This window comes from Anthonomus grandis, chromosome 2 (genome assembly GCF_022605725.1).
Source record: "Anthonomus grandis grandis chromosome 2, icAntGran1.3, whole genome shotgun sequence".
NCBI classification, from domain to species: Eukaryota; Metazoa; Arthropoda; class Insecta; order Coleoptera; family Curculionidae; genus Anthonomus; species Anthonomus grandis.
The window spans coordinates 16731568-16747987 of record NC_065547.1 but is presented as its reverse complement, the minus strand read 5'-3'; the positions used below and the strand labels follow the sequence as shown (position 1 = coordinate 16747987).

The 16420-nt window shown below is 34.0% G+C and overlaps 1 protein-coding gene across 2 annotated transcripts in view; it reads left to right on the top strand.

The window, feature by feature from the left end:
• The window catches only part of LOC126750515 (uncharacterized aarF domain-containing protein kinase 5), a 74572-nt gene that overhangs the window by 37524 nt on the left and 20628 nt on the right, over window positions 1-16420 (top strand). For both annotated transcript variants that reach the window (XM_050460155.1, XM_050460156.1), the window contains one exon: window positions 1706-2066. In XM_050460155.1, the coding sequence (XP_050316112.1) occupies window positions 1706-2066 (361 nt within the window). The remainder of the gene's footprint in view (window positions 1-1705; window positions 2067-16420) is intronic.

Here is a 16420-nt window from a genome sequence, read left to right as displayed (position 1 = left end):
AATGACATTAAATCCGCACTTATATCTATGGATCCTAAAAAGGGACCTGGCCCAGACGGATTTCCTTCATTTTTTTTTAAGTCCTGTCCTAGCTTGTGCGAGCCTTTTCATATTTTGTATAATCAATGTTTATCCAGCTCAAATTGTGCCAGTATTTAAGTCTGAAGAAAAAATCAATCAAAATTTGAATCTTTGCTGTTAAAACAATTATTCTTTAAGGTCAAAGAAGCTATTGATGTTAACCAACATGGCTTAATAACCAACTTAATACCATTTATTCAGAGTATAAACGAAAGTATGGATAGGGGTCTGGAAACTTGTGCCGTGTACACCGACTTTTCCAAGGCGCTTGATAAGGTACATCATCCTACACTTTTAGTAAAGTTGGAGAACTTCGGTGTGCACGGGGCCTTACTCAAACTCATTAACAGTTATCTAACGAATCGCTCTCAGTACGTTGTCATAAATGGAGTAGTCTTCTTGTACAACCGTAACTTCAGGAGTACCGCAAGGTTCTCATTTGGGGCCGATTTTGTTCTGAATCTTTTTAAATGACATTGGTCAATGTTTCTCTATCTGTAAATATCTTGCATATGCAGATGACCTAAAATTACCATAATTAAGAAGGTATCAGATTGTTGTGCCCTGCAATCTGATCTTGCAAATTTTGAAAAGTACTGTACCTTAAATAAATTATTTATTAATCCAGAAAAATGTCATTCTATACTTTTTAGCAGAAAACCATCTCAGACACAAAACAAATGTGATGTCTATCTCGGGGGCACTATCTTGAAGTATGTAGAATTTATTAAGGATTTGGGTGTGACGTATCCAACGTCAACGTCCAGACTGCTCTTCGACGTTCATATAGAAAACATTGTTCAGAAAGCTCTAAAAAATCTCGGTTTTATATCTCGAATTACAAAGGGTTTTAGTAATCAATCATCATTAATATTATTATATAATGCATTCGTTAAACCTACTATAGAATATGCAATCCGATGTATCACAAATATATTGACCAGATTGAAAGGGTACAACGCCAGTTTGTAAATATAGTAAATTTCCGCTTTAATAGACAAATAAATTTTTTCACTTACTATGATAACTTAAAGTTTTATGGTATGAAGCTCTTAGAGAGCCGTAGAAACAATTTTGATTTATAAAATTACTAATAATTTAATAGACGGCCCTTTCTGTCTGGAAAATTTACATATCAATGTCAGTCCTTATATTTTGCATAATAGATCGACCTTGAGCATCTCAAGATATTCTTCAAACTATTTGTCTAACTCTCCATTGTTCAGATGCGCCCGTAGTTTTAATAATTTTCAAGAAAAATAATGATATATTTTTCTCCAGTATGGCTTCATTTAAGCGATACTTAAGAAATTCTATCTAATTTCGCAAGGAACGATAAATATTGTCCTATTTTTCCTATTGTCAATATTCATATGTATATATACTTCTTTATTGTTTATAAGAGCTACTATTAAATAAGTTAGTTAGGTTTATATTACTTGGTATATTTGTTAGGTTTGATGAAAATGTTTCGCAAAGCGCTTACGTGTATTTAAATTCATAAGATATTTTGTGCTTTCCTGTTATTGGATTGCTTAATCTGTAGGAGAGCCTTGTACTTAAATAATAAATAAATAAAAACACCACACTTATTCCCACATAATCAATTCTGTTTTAATTCTAGATCAATGAAAGTGGGCGTGACGATCTCTTTAGACTATTACTTTTCGATGATGGGGCTCTCAGAAACAGCCCCAAACTACGATGTGATGATGAGCAGAATCCACCAGAGATGCTCAGAACGCATCAGAGACGGTTGTCTACAAAATGGCGGTACTTACGTAAAGTTGGGCCAAGGACTGGTATCCTTGAGCCACATTTTACCCAGGGAGTATATCGATACCTTAAAAGTACTTCAGGATAAATGCCTGTCCAGAGATAGAGAAGAACTTTATCAAGTGTTCCAGGAAGACTTTGGACAGAGTCCTGAAGAGTTGTTTGGGACGTTTGATACCGATCCTATTGCTGCTGCCAGCATCGCTCAGGTAGAAAGAATATAACTTATTTAATAATATGTTCTTTCAATGAAAATTCATAAATAATATGTTTCAAGTATGTATACAAGCTATTCAATGAATGATAGTTATTGGAAGGAATTTGGTTTAGATTTTCAAATGCTGAAACAAGTTATTAAAAATTAGAACTTTAGAAATATTAAATTGACTAAATGCTAATTAGCTATAATTTAATGGAAGTTAATGGCATGCTTGATGGAATTTATGTTATCTTTAATCCATGAGTACAATTTTTTCTTTACAGTATAATATTTTTTGTTTTTAAATTGCTCCGGCAACATATTTAATAATTTGGGAGCTATATATGTTAGAAATTTTCGAGTTACACTAAAATGGGGGATGGGTATTATAAGATGTTGATGTGTATTTGCTCTAATATTAACATTATGACTAATAAAATGTATAAAAAGGTTACTACAAATTGAGAATCTAAGTACATTTTTAATATAAAGTTGGGTAACAGTAAATATTCCAGATTGTTCAAATAAAAGGTTGGAGGGAAAAGTATTTAATTTTGTTTGTTGATTTGATGCTGCCAGAACAAGTACAGTCAATATTCATTTTACAATCTGGAGTATGAATCCTAAGAACATAATTGGTTGGTAATCCCACGATATTCATTGAAAAATACATAAAGTTAATTTTTTTGACATTTGCTGTCAGTGAGTTAATATCCATCCATGTTTGAACACTACACATTGCACGTTCAGCCTTTAAAAAAGCTTCATTCCAACAATCCCCTTTACATAACAGAACTGTGTCATCGGCGAAACATACCACTTTTACTTTCGGAACTACATGTGGAAGATCGTTAATGTAGATTAAGAAGAGTTTTGAGCCAAGCACTGTAGCCTGTGGAAAACGACAACCCACACTTACATAAGAACTTGAAACTGATTTCTGATTTACTTTTTGAGATCTGTTTGTAAGATATGACATAAATAGGTCAAGTATAATTCCCCTAATACCGGTATTATATAATTTATTTAGTAGGATGTGATGATCCAGTGTCAAACGCCTTGTTAATATCCAAAAAAAAACCAGACGCTTCCAACGGTTATTAAAACAGTCTGTAATAAAAGTGCAGGCTTCATTCAACGCATCATCTGAACCTACACCCTCAGTGAATCCATACTGTGATTCTGACAAGACCCTATTAGCTTTTAAAAAACTGCATAACCGTTTTTTATACATTTCTGGATTACTTTGCTCCACCTTTATGCAAAGGAACAATTACCGCTCTTTTAAATATAGTAGGAAAAACGCCATTGGTAAATATCAAATTCACAATATGTACCAAGGGCATAATCAAATTTTCTATATTTGATTTCACAAACTGGTTTGGAAACGCCAAAGTCATCTGGAGAACATTTTGCTTTCAAAGTTGCAACAGCATTAACAATTTCATTTTTGGTGACAGGGGACAGAAACATGGATGGAAATACCCTTTGTTGCTCCCCGATCACACCTTACATATTAGGCTTATGTATCTTATTGGCTAGCTTAGAACCAACAGAACTAAAATACATATTAAGTTCATTAGCTACCTCTTTCTGTTGGTCAACTCCGAAAAGACCGAGCTCATTCTCTTTACTAAGAGGCGGAATTTGACAGGCTTTAAACCTCCCATTATGTATCAGACTCGCTTAACTTTGAGACAGCAGGTCAAATACTTGGGAATCATTTTAGACAGCAAGCTCACGTTTAAAACTCACGTAGAGCAGGCAATAAATAAGGCAACGGTCCTAATATGGCAATTACGGCGAACAATAGGTACAAGACGGGGTCTTAAACCCCACGTTCTCCAGTGGCTTTATACCACAATCATACGACCGAGGATCTCGTACGGATCCGTGGTATGGTGGCCAGCCGTATTAGAGGTCACCAACGCCCAAAAGCTGACCAGACTGCAAAGACTGGTCTGCTTGGGAATTACTGGAGCTATGAGAACAACACCTGCGGCATGGCTAAATATTCTTCTTGGGCTATCGGACCCATGGAGGCCATGGCGGCGTATAAGAGGATGAGAGATAGCGGAAGGTGGCGAAATGTTCACTTAGGACAAAGCCATATGACGATTGCTCTCAGAATGTGTAAGAACATACCAATTCTGACATCCAGATGCACTACAGAAAGTGACTTAACACTACACACTAACAATGCACTACAGAAACTGAGGTTAAAGAAGGCGTTTTAAGTCGAAATCCCGACAAGAGAAGAATGGTCGGCGAACCAAATTAAAGGGCCAAGTGGTTTCCAGGCCTGATACACAGATGGATCATGGAAAAGCACCAATTCAGCCGGAGCCGGAGTGTACAGGATGGAAACGAATACAGGGGAATCCTTCCCGCTAGGGAAATATACCACAGTTTTCCAAGCCGAGGTGTTTGCTTTACTCGAAGTAGCGAACAAACGAGAGGCATTGGAAGGTAACGGAGGGATTTGCATCTACTCCGATAGTCAAGCTGCCCATAAGGCGATTCAGAAACCCAGGGCCAGCTCAGCGCTAGTCCAGGAATGCAGAGACGCATTGGAAAGGCTTGCAGCACACAAGGAAGTGAGACTGAGGTGGGTCCCAGGACACCAAGGTGTTAAGGGCAATGAGCAGGCCGACGAACTTGCAAGACAAGGTTCCGTTAACCCCTTCGTAGGCCCCGAACCTTGCCTCGGTCTTAGCAGAAAACAAATCTCCCAGGCACTTTTGGGCAGAATGATGTAGGCAGGCCAAGGAAATGATACCAGACCATGACGGCTCTAAAGCAAGGCGACTGCTAACAAAGACCCGACAAAGTTTCAAAGACTTGGTGGTAATCCTGACCGGGCACAACAGTCTAAACAGGCATCCACACCTGCTTGGTATAAGAGAAGACTCAGTGTCCGAATTGCGGTACAGGGGAGGAAACTTCATACCACATACTAGGTATCTGTGATAGTATCAACACTAGTAGCCCTATCAATTTTAGAGATATAACCAAAGCTATTAAGACAACTTACATATTCATTAACAATAGAAGACTAAATATTCAATAAATTTATGTTAATGTCCAATTCCACAAAAAGCTCAATATCACAAGAAGCATAATTAGCCTGACCTAGCAAACCCACGAAAGAATATAATCTTCTTCTTTAAGGGAAGGGGATCTATAATGGGAGATAACCCCTATGCTTGTTTTATTTTTAGTAAGTATGACTCTTAAGAAATTTTGATTTTTAAGATCCACTCTGTAATCACATACGCAAAAAATGCTTTCGAATATTGGTAATAAATTGGCTATATTATTTTTTGCTAAACAAAGACCAAAACATATTTTTTAAGACGCATTTTTAATACATTATTGCACTGAAAAAATTTTAAGCAAATCACTCTTTTTTTTAATTTCTTGTTAAAAGAAAAATGTACCTACGGAGCATCAAATAATTATTTAATATCAGTTGTCGCACGTGAATTTCTTTTTTTAATGTAAAAATCTCATTAAAAAAAAATGACTTACAATGCTAAGAAAATGAATGTTCAGAGAAATAGACTACTTATCAACTATTAAAAAAAACCTAACTTAACTACAGATATTATGTAGGGATTCTTGTTTTGATAACAAATATTGCACTTACAGCTGGGTATTTCTTTTATACATCAATGCGATTTTTAATCTATTTTTGTACCATTTTTGCTAACAAAAATTTCACGATTCCACGATTAACAGTTCTAACACCGTATTTTTCGCACAGTAATTTGTATAGATTCTGTTTTCCTTTATTAACATTTCTGTGAAAACGACACTACTTCCTTATTACCTTCTTTTTAACAAAGATACTGTCCCGTTTCCATTTGTTTACAAACAATACTGCGGTAGATCAAGGATTTCGGCGACCTTCGGTTTTCGCATTTAACCGATAACAATAATTATCATTTTCAGATATAGACAAAGCTAATTTATTTTTTATAATGTCCATCATTTGTTTTTTTTAATTTTCTGGATTGTCGTCGATTTTCTCGGCTAAACCACTGATCATAATGCCATTGCATTTTTGAGTTTTAAGGATTGAGTTGGATGTGGGGTCAAGTATAATACAAGCCGTTTAAATCTTTTTTTATTTATTACTAACGTTTCGGCCTATATGAGAGCTTCTCTAGGGCGTTAGACAGTATGAAATAGAACATTGGTGTATGTTTTGATCATTCCATTAAGTGTTTAGTTTTTGAGGATATCGAAGTCATGGTGTGCAAGCAACAAGACATCTAACACAACTCATAAAACTCAAAACAATTAAACTGGGTCACTAAAATAACAGAAAATCAATTGCATTTTTGTTGCTGATCATGCCGCCTAGTTTCGTAGGACTTAAGTTTGTTATTATGTTTTGTCTAGACTCCTGAAAATTGGTTATTCTAAGTAAAAGTACTTCGTTATACGTGTCCTGTTGAGATAAAGAAGTTTCAAAGTTTCTTGAAGTAATAAAATTTGTCAGCTCGTTTGCATTCGCCATCATGTCCTTCTCGAGCATCCTGACCTTGTCTTCGAGATTAAAACTTGGTTTTACGCGTTGTTTCGACTGGTATTTCTTTTTTTCATTCATTGTAATGAGACTTTAGATACCAAATTACGCTTTAACACTACTTTTATCTATTAACGATTTTAATTTAAGATAAGTGAATTAACTTTTCACGTGACTTATGTGTACAGCAGGCATAACATACAGGGTGTAACATAAGTGATGACTTTAATTTTAAGGGGTGATTCCTTGTCATATTTTAAGTAAAAAAGTTCATATAAACATATGTCCGGAAATGCTTCGTTTTCGAGACACAGGGTGTTAAACTTTTTTTTTAAATCGATTTTTTATTAATATCTCATAAACGCATTTACCGAATTTGTTGAAATCTTTACATTTTGTCACTTTATAAGGTACCTTTTGGAATTCTCACATCTGGCCTAGAAATGTCAGGGGCGTGCCCACGGGCTAAGTCGGATGATTTTCTTGTAAAAAAAATATCGCCCGGTACATTTTTTGTAAGTATGATATTTTTTTAAATAAAGCATTTAAAAATGAAACTTTTTTGTCTCTTAAATTTTTTGCGTATAACATTAGAATTTTTTGTTTCGTTTAGAAATAAATAATTAAAAATCATATCTCAGCACGTCTCGGGCCTCCATAAAAAAAATAAAATGCTTTAAAATTAACTGTCAAATTACCAGCATGTTTATTATTTAACAACTAAGAAAAAACCTTAAATAATTTTTTTTGCAAAACGCATATTTGACCGAAAACAAAAATTAATAAGATGCTATTTTTGATGTTTAAATTTTAATGCAATGGCAAAGCGTCGCAAATGGTTACCTATTTAAAATTTATTTGTTGTTTGTGTACGCCACCATTTTTTTTGTGCGAGATATTTGTACAAATTTAAGCAATTAAAAATACGATCGCTTAATTTTTGTGAAAAATAATAAAAACTTACTTTAGTTTTAAATATTATCAAAATTTTATTAAATCAAATGCTCGAAATGAGAACCACGACTGTCAATACAAGCACGCAATCTTCTTCCCATCAACTAGCGCACACGTTCGAAAATTCCTGGTGTGTTGCGTATGACATTAGAAGAGTTTACAAGCCGGTTTCTCAAATTGTTTTCATCCACAACTGGCGTCGCATAAACAAGCGATTTCAGATATCCCCAAAAGAAATAGTCCAGAGGATTCAGGTCTGGAGATCGTGCTGGCCATAGCTGAGGTCCCCCCCCCCCCCCCCGATCTATCCATTGCTGAGCAAAAGTATCATTTAGATAGTTTCGAGCGACAAGACTAAAATGAGCAGGTGCACCGTCGTGCATAAACCACATGGTATTTCTTGTTGCTAGTGGTAAGTCTTCTAATAAATCTGGCAATATTTCTTCTAAAAATTGTCTGTAAGTATCACCATTCAGCCTGCGGTCCGATAAGATGATCACCGATAATTCCGGCCCAAACATTCACGGAAAACTGCTGTTGAAATCCACCTTCTCCAATGGCATGGGGATTTTCAAAGTCCCAAAGATGGTTATTGTGGAAGTTTCTGATGGCTTCCCGTGAAAAACAGGCCTCATCTGTGAAAAGAATTTTAGCTGTAAAATTTGGATTCTGGGCAGTTATTTAAAGAAACCACTGGCAAAACTCTAATCGTGCAGGAAAATCTGTTGGCAACAGTGCTTGCACCAGCTAAATGTGGAATGGATAAAGTAAATTTGTGCGCAAAACCCTCCAAACACTTTCGTGGCTGATGTTATGATGTTAAACTGTAACGGTAATCTTCGCGTGCTAGTTGACGGATCGTCTTCCACTGCTTGCAGAATTGCTTCCTCTAGTTGTGGCTTCATTATTACCCTCGGTCTACCAACGCGCTCAGCATGAGCATTGACAGATCCAGTCTCACACAGACGGGCATGGAGTCTTATGAAAGTTCTTTCTGCTGGAATTGGTCTATCGGGAAAGCGTTCATGATAAATTCGACGGGCTTCTGCACCATTTCCATCTGCAAGGCCATAAATGAAATGCATTTGAGCTAATTCGGCGTTATTCATAGTTATCTGCACAGTAAAACACATTCAACTAACAGTACCCAGTATCTGGTAAATAGGAATGTTCTTATCAGAGAAATTTTTATACATACCTGCATAAATATGTAGTATTCCCAATAAAATCAATTTTGAAGCATTTTAGGTTTTTTTTTTTTTATGGAGGCCATGCTAAAATATGGTTTTTAAAATTTATTTCTAAACGAAGCAAGAGACGAAAAAAAATTAAGAGACAAAAAAGTTTCATTTTTAGATGCTTTATTTAAAAGAAATATCATACTTACAAAAAATGTACCGGGCGATATTTTTTTTACAAAAAAATCATCCGACTTAGCCCGTGGGCACGCCCCTGACATTTCTAGGCCAGATGTGAGAATTCCAAAAGGTACCTTATAAAGTGACTAACAAAATGTAAAGATTTCAATAAATTCGGAAAATGCGTTTATGAGATATTAATAAAAAATCGATTAAAAAAAAAATGTTTAACACCCTGTATCTCGAAAACGAAGCATTACCGGACATATGTTTATATGAACCTTTTTACTTAAAAAATGATAAGGAATCACCCCTTAAAATTAAAGTCATCAAATCCAGGGTATTTCGAGTCATTTTGTATGTTTTCCAGGCAATTTTTCATACAATTCCAGGAATTTTAATATTTTTTCTTTTAGGCTTTCTTTCATTTTATTTCATTTGAGATTTTAGAATGTTTATGTTTCCAGAGATTAAAAATAATTTTTTCCGTTTTATTTTGTGAATATTTATGTACATTCTATTCTTCTGTTGCAACATGTCTTTAAGTAAAAAAAATGCCAAAAAATAAAAATCAATTCTAATTATGTTCTAGGAACATTTTATAACAACTAGTTTAGTTTGGTATCCTTATAGTAATATTAAAGGTAATCTGATAATATACTGACAGAAAAACTGTACAAAAATTGAATATATTTGGAATATACTATTTAAAAAACACACCAAGACTATTTTAAAAACAATGGCATGAGCCAGAAGTACAACAGAATATAATTAGAACATTTTTTTTTTCGCTTTTTAGAGAACATTCTTAAAATGAGAATAGTTTATATTTAATTTGTGAAATCCAAGAAGAAAAAATGTTTTTTTCTTATAGAAAGAAATATGATATTTTTTAATTCACTGCAACCGACTACATTTTTTTTTCAAGTAAATTAGCCTTTTAATATTGGAAGAACGTCTAAGAATAAAGTTTCTAACTCGAATATTCCTATAATTTTTCTAGAATAACCCATCAAAGAACAAAAATACTCTTGGGTTTACAGTGGTACTTTATTTAACAAATGACACTGGTCACTATAACAGGCTATATAAACCTTGAAAGTAGATATGTATAGATAACTTAGTGATGTTCGTTTTTATGATTGATCAATACAGCATTAACTTGCCTAATCCTTAACCCAAAATCACGTTTCTACCCGCAAATCCTCCCTACGAAGCTTCCTTACATAAGTGTGAAAAAAATAAGACAATATTTCAAGTTGCTCCCAAGTTGTGCCCAAAAATGTCCACTAAAGTATAAAAATCTTGATGTAATATTCGTTTCAAAACCACAAACTTAGTGACTCTTGGACCTTGGTTGACAAAATTGCCACTAACTTGAAAGTTCTTGAGGTACAGAAAAACGTTTTGGTATGAAAATGTTGAGCGAGAAATACTTGGGAGAAATACTTTCTTTGACTAAAACCCTTTTAAGCATATTCTTATTATTTCGAGAAAATATTTTTAAAAATAGAAAATGTTTAATAAGAAAATTACCGACAAAAATGCTTCAACCAAAACTGCTCTAACTTCCTTAACCTAAAATCACGTTTTAATCCTCAAATCCATCCTCAGCCTCAATCATAGTTGCAGACTACTTTCTGTGATCTATCCAAAACTTTCGATTGCGTCGTGAAATTGGATATGGCAAAGTGCCATTAGTAAATTAATAAACACCACTAGATATTGAGAGAAATGTGTTGGAGATGAACAGCTGGTTTGTTGCAAATGGCTGGAACCTGAATGGGACAAAGATAAACAATACGAATGATGACCAAATAGTTAATAAAACATGTTTGCTCTTGCTTGAACCGTCTACGAAGAACTGTAAATTCTGCAACAATAGCTTGTTCTTCTCTCAATTTTCGTAATTGCCTGGAAGAAGTATATATGATTCTATTTATCCGAGGCAGTTGTACATTAACACAGAAAGCTGCCAGGTAGTAAAAAAATGCCTTACACTACTTCAATTGAAGATACCTTTTCTAATTCAAGTATTGAATTATAAAAGGTAATAAAGTCGTTATTAAGAGGACGGGTCGAAGACCTTGCATTAGGGGTGGTGTAGGAGTGGGTCATTCTGGGGTTGATAAAAAGAGATTCTTGGGCCTACTTGCCGAGCTCTAGCTTCCTCACCCTTACTACTTCTACTACTATGTAGATTAAAGTTCAAAAATTATTAAAGAACTTTATTCCACTTTCATATACTTTCAACATCCGTATTATTCAATTTATTATATCTCGATGCGGGATCCAGGACTGACTGAAATGGATTTTGTCACATTCGCCGCTAGATATTTAATAGGACTTTCTTGTCTGTTTGGTAAATCGTTAAATCATAATAATACGTGTAGCGCGTTATGGGTAATACGAGTTCTGAGATATTAGATGGCGCAATTGAAGTTAGCACATTACTGTTATTAAGTACTCAGACATAAGCAAGTCTAGGACCTTGCAAGACATGTGGCTCTTACCGGATATTAAAAACTAGTTTCTTATAACTTTGGATAATTACAGAGTTCCCAGGACTACTACAATTACTTTAAAGGCAATCAATCTAATCGAGTGGCATTATTAGTAGAAATCCCTTTAATGAGATACGTTTTATTTGTCGTAAATATTGACCATTAAAGGCTTACAGCATAAAAATAAATTGTAAGGGACATGAGCTATAGACGAGAATTAATTTACGAGATTCCTACATCTTCATTATCAATTTTAGGGTTTTTATTAATTGAAGAGACTTATCCTTAAAATATAAGGAATCCAAGCCATATAGGAGCTGAAGCAGTCTACAATTAATGAAAGAGCATACAGTTTGTTTCTAAACTTTTTTTTTCAAAACTGTAGCACTGAGGATGCATTAATAACCCCGTTTAATACAATATTTAATAGCTTTAATTTAAGGAAGAAATGCATGGTTATTTTCCTCGACTTGGCCAAGGCCTTTGACACTGTGTCACACCATATATTGCTGGAAAGACTTGAAATTAAAGGTATCTAGAGAACCGCAATCAAAGAGTTAAAATAAATTCAAGTTAAATAAATACAAGTCTTGAAAAAAACTTAGAAGACGCTAAGATCTTTTAATGTGTGTCCAAAAGAGGACTTAAACGTTCCAAATAATTTAATTGATCCTAATGATATAATCAAATTTTTTAGGGATTTTTTGCAAAATAATTGCAATTGGATTTTTCTTTTAAAAAAGGCTTCCATGAGAAAAATATTTTTAATAATGCAATTTAATTTTCTTTTAGTTTAACTTCTGTTACTGAAATTAATAAAATAATTCATAGTATTGGTACCAATGCTTCACGTACCATTTTTGGATGTTTTTATCACTAACGTAATTAATTAATTCCTATATAAAACAGAATTATTTTCCCAATCAGTCGAAAATCTCGATAGGTAAACCCTTACCAAAAGTAAAAAATCCACAGAACTTTAGTGACCTGAGAGTAATACGTATTTTGCCAGTTTTATCAAAAGTTTTTGAAAGGGTTTGTTGATATCGCCAGTTGATGGCATATTTTAATATAAATTAAATTATTCCAGGAAAACAATGTGGCTTAAGAAAAAACTTAAGTACTGGAGACATAATGGCCTCAATAGATAAGAAATTATCAACGGCACTTGTTCTTTTAGACTTTTCGAAAGCATTCGATACGATCAATGACCTATTATTAGCAAAACTTAAATATTATGGATTTCTGAATCACTTGGTCGAGCTCATTAGATAATATTTTCAAATAATTATTTTTCTGATAAGGTTAAAATCTTATCTGGAGTGGCTCAAGGTTCTATTCTGGGGCCCTTGTTGTTTATTATTTACACTTCTGATATACTTAAGTCTTTAAAATATTGCAAATTACAAGCTTTTGCAGATGACATTCAAGTTTATATTCATTTTCAGCATCAGGACCATTTAAATGAACCTTATTTATTGAATCAGAATATAAATCGTCTTAAGCAACTCTTCTTTGAACATAACCTTAAATTTAACCCTTTGAAATTTAATGTTATGATATTTGGCCCTAAAGAAGATTTTTTTAAAATCAATATGGATATTAATCTGGATGGTGTGTCTCTTACTAAGATTGATAGTATAAAGAATTTGGGTGTTTATTTTATCATTGAAAATTTTATACAATAATCGTCATATTAAAGTTCCAATTTCCATTATTGTGATTTTATTTATGGTCCGTGCTTAGACTTCATTCACAAAAATTGAATACAAAAAATACAAAATACCTGCTCATGTATAGTATTTGGATTACGAAAATATGATCACATTTCTCATACTTTTAAAAAACTTAACTGGTTGAGGATGAACAGGCATAGGGAGTTGCATATGGGTAACTTTTTGTTCAGGATTCTATTAAACCCGCCATTTCCACTAGCCTCTAAATCTAAATTTATAACACGCTTCAATATTCACGCCAGAGATATCAGATGTCCAGTAGGATAACAATGCCTCATCATCCGACTGCTATGTTTCAGCGCTCATTTACTTTTAATGCCATAAAGCTAAACAACTCATTGCCTATTGAATTAACAATACTTAGTGAAAAATCCTTTAAACTGAAGTTTAAGCAATATCTATATTGATTCTTTTGGATTATGTATTTTCTATATTAATTTTTTGTTGTTTTTTTTTATTACTATTTAGTTTTAGTCAGACGGACAAATGGGGTTCTGTAGAGTAGCTGCCTTTAGCTAGACTACGCCTACTTTTCGGGTAATTACTTTGATACATGATTAAATTTGTACAAAATATTGTAAATTTTTCGAAATATAAGACATTTATTATTATTAAATAAAGCCTTAAGTCAATCAGTTCCGGTGACCTATGATGTGCCACAGGGGACAGTATTGGGTCCAGGCTTTTTGTGTTGTATATTGATTTGATGTTTTCATTGTTGAGCGATAATAATGCCATCTGCTATGCTGGTGACACGGCGATCGCTGTTTGTGAGAACGCATGAACTGAAACTTACAAAAGGGCAGAAATTATTATGCCAGTGGTAAGGTTTGATGTTAGCCTACTTTTCTTGAATACAGAAAAATCCCACTTTATTTGCTTTTCAATGACTGAAGCTACATCACCTAAAATTGTAACAATTAAAAAACATAAATACAGGGTGTTTCAGAACTATGGGATCAAACTTCTGGGGGTTGTTTAGTGCAACAGAAGAATCCATTGGAATATAGGAACCCATGTCCGGAAATGCGTCACTACGCCACTACGGCCCTAAGACACGTTAAAATTTATAAAAAACATGAATTACCTAAATAGGATCTGCTGAATTTATTTTTACCTTTTGTACATGATACCATAACAACAATTCTTTAAAATCAACATGTTTAAAAATTTTATAGCTTACAATTTTTTAAACATTTATTGCTAATGGAAAACTTTACCAATCAAGAATTGGCGGATATGCACAGCATCGCGGTTGTATCATGAACGTTATTCCGAACGAGACAGCATCCTGGATACAAAAAGTTTATTGCGGTTCATCGGCGGCTCGCTGAGACAGGCATGTTTAAGACCAAGATGCATGATACTGGTGTTGCTCAAACCGTAAGAACGGTCGAATTTGAAGAAGAGGTGCTTCAGCGAGTTGCCGATGAACCATCAAATAGCACACGTGACGTCGCTAAGAATATGAATACGAGTAACGCTTCTGTCTGGCGGGTACTACACGAGCAACAACTCCATCCTTCCAGAAAGTTCAAGGTATGACTGCAGCCGATTATCATCCTAGAGTTCAATTTTGTCGATGGCTTCTGGATCACATCATTGCACAACCAAATTTTTTACGATATGTTTTGTGGACCGATGAAGCCTCTTTCACAAGAGACGGTATTTTTAATAGTAGTAATAGCCATGTTTGTGACGAAGAAAATCCTGATGCAATTTTTCCAAGAAAACATCAGAATCGTTGGTTTGTCAACGTATGGGCAGGCATTGTTGATGATTATTTAATTGGGCCATACCTTCTACCGGAACGGTTAACAGGACCTATTTATCTGCGTTTCTTGGAGGAAGTTCTCCCAGAACTCCTTGAAAATGTTCCACTAAACGTTAAACAGCAAATGTGATTTCAGCATAATGGAGCGCCGGCTCACTTTGCTGTACGAGTACGCGAGTATTTGGCTCAGCGGTTTGGGCACTGTTGGGTTGCCAGAGGTGGAGCAGTTTCTTGGCCTCCTAGGTCACCCGATTTAACATCGTTCGATTTTTTATTGTGGGGACATGCAAAGTCTTTAGTCTACGAAACTCCAGTAGAATCAGAGCTAGACCTAATTGGACGAATTACAGCAGCATTTGAAATAATTCAAAACGAGGATCAAATTTTTAGTGTAGTCCGCCGAAATCATGTGCGGCATTTAAATCGGTGGATTGAGGTTGGAGGAAGACATTTTGACCAATTGTTGTGATGGTACTATATACAAAAGGTAAAAATAAATGCATCAGATTCTATTTAGGTAATTAATATTTTTTCTAAATTTAAACGCGTCTTAGGGCCGTAGTGGCGTAGTGACACATTTCCGGACATGGGTTCCTATACTCAAATGGATTCTACTGATTCTACCCTAGAAGTTTGATCCCATGGTTCTGGAACACCCTGTATAGATGTAATAACCATCAGAATTGTGATTGTAACAATATTAAGGATGTTAGTAGCAATAAATATTTGGGAGCATTTTTTGATAAGCATATAAAGTGGGAAACCCATTTCTATTATATTGGTGTAAAGTTGAGAAAGCTGCTGTACAAATTTTACCTTTTAAGGACAAAAATGCATAAACATAGTATCATTAATATAAATATATATAAAGCTCTTGTTGAATTAGTATTAAACTATGGGGTTCAGGATATTCAAGCATATTAGCATTATATTAAAACTTATTTAAAAATAAGCATTCTCCCACAGAAAATTTAATTGCGGAAGCTAACGTTATGCAGATTTTTCAACCTTTTACATTAAAACCATTTTTAAGCTCTTTTGTAATAATAATTGACCTCAGACTACTCTAAATAACCATTTCTCAACTAGATTTGTTGATAATAATATGATTGCCACCACTTAAATTATTATATTATTATAGTATTTTATACCTCTGTACAGAAAAGTCTGCTATTTGTTGCACCAAAAATTTATAATATTTTACGACCTCAGTTCAAATAGAATAAGTACACACACAAACTTTGTTTATTGTGAAATAAAATGGTTTTTGTAAACAATTTTTTTTAAATAAACTTATTTTCATTTTTTTTATTTTAAAATAAGATACAATAGAATAAATAGATACAATTGCCACTTTTTATATTTACGAAACTATTTATAAGTTATTTTATTGCAGACTCATAGAAAATGTACGTGTTTAATTATATGAACGTAAATGGAAATTTATATTTAATGAAAAAAATGCTCCAACCAAAACTGTCCCAGGACAGAACCTAGAATAACG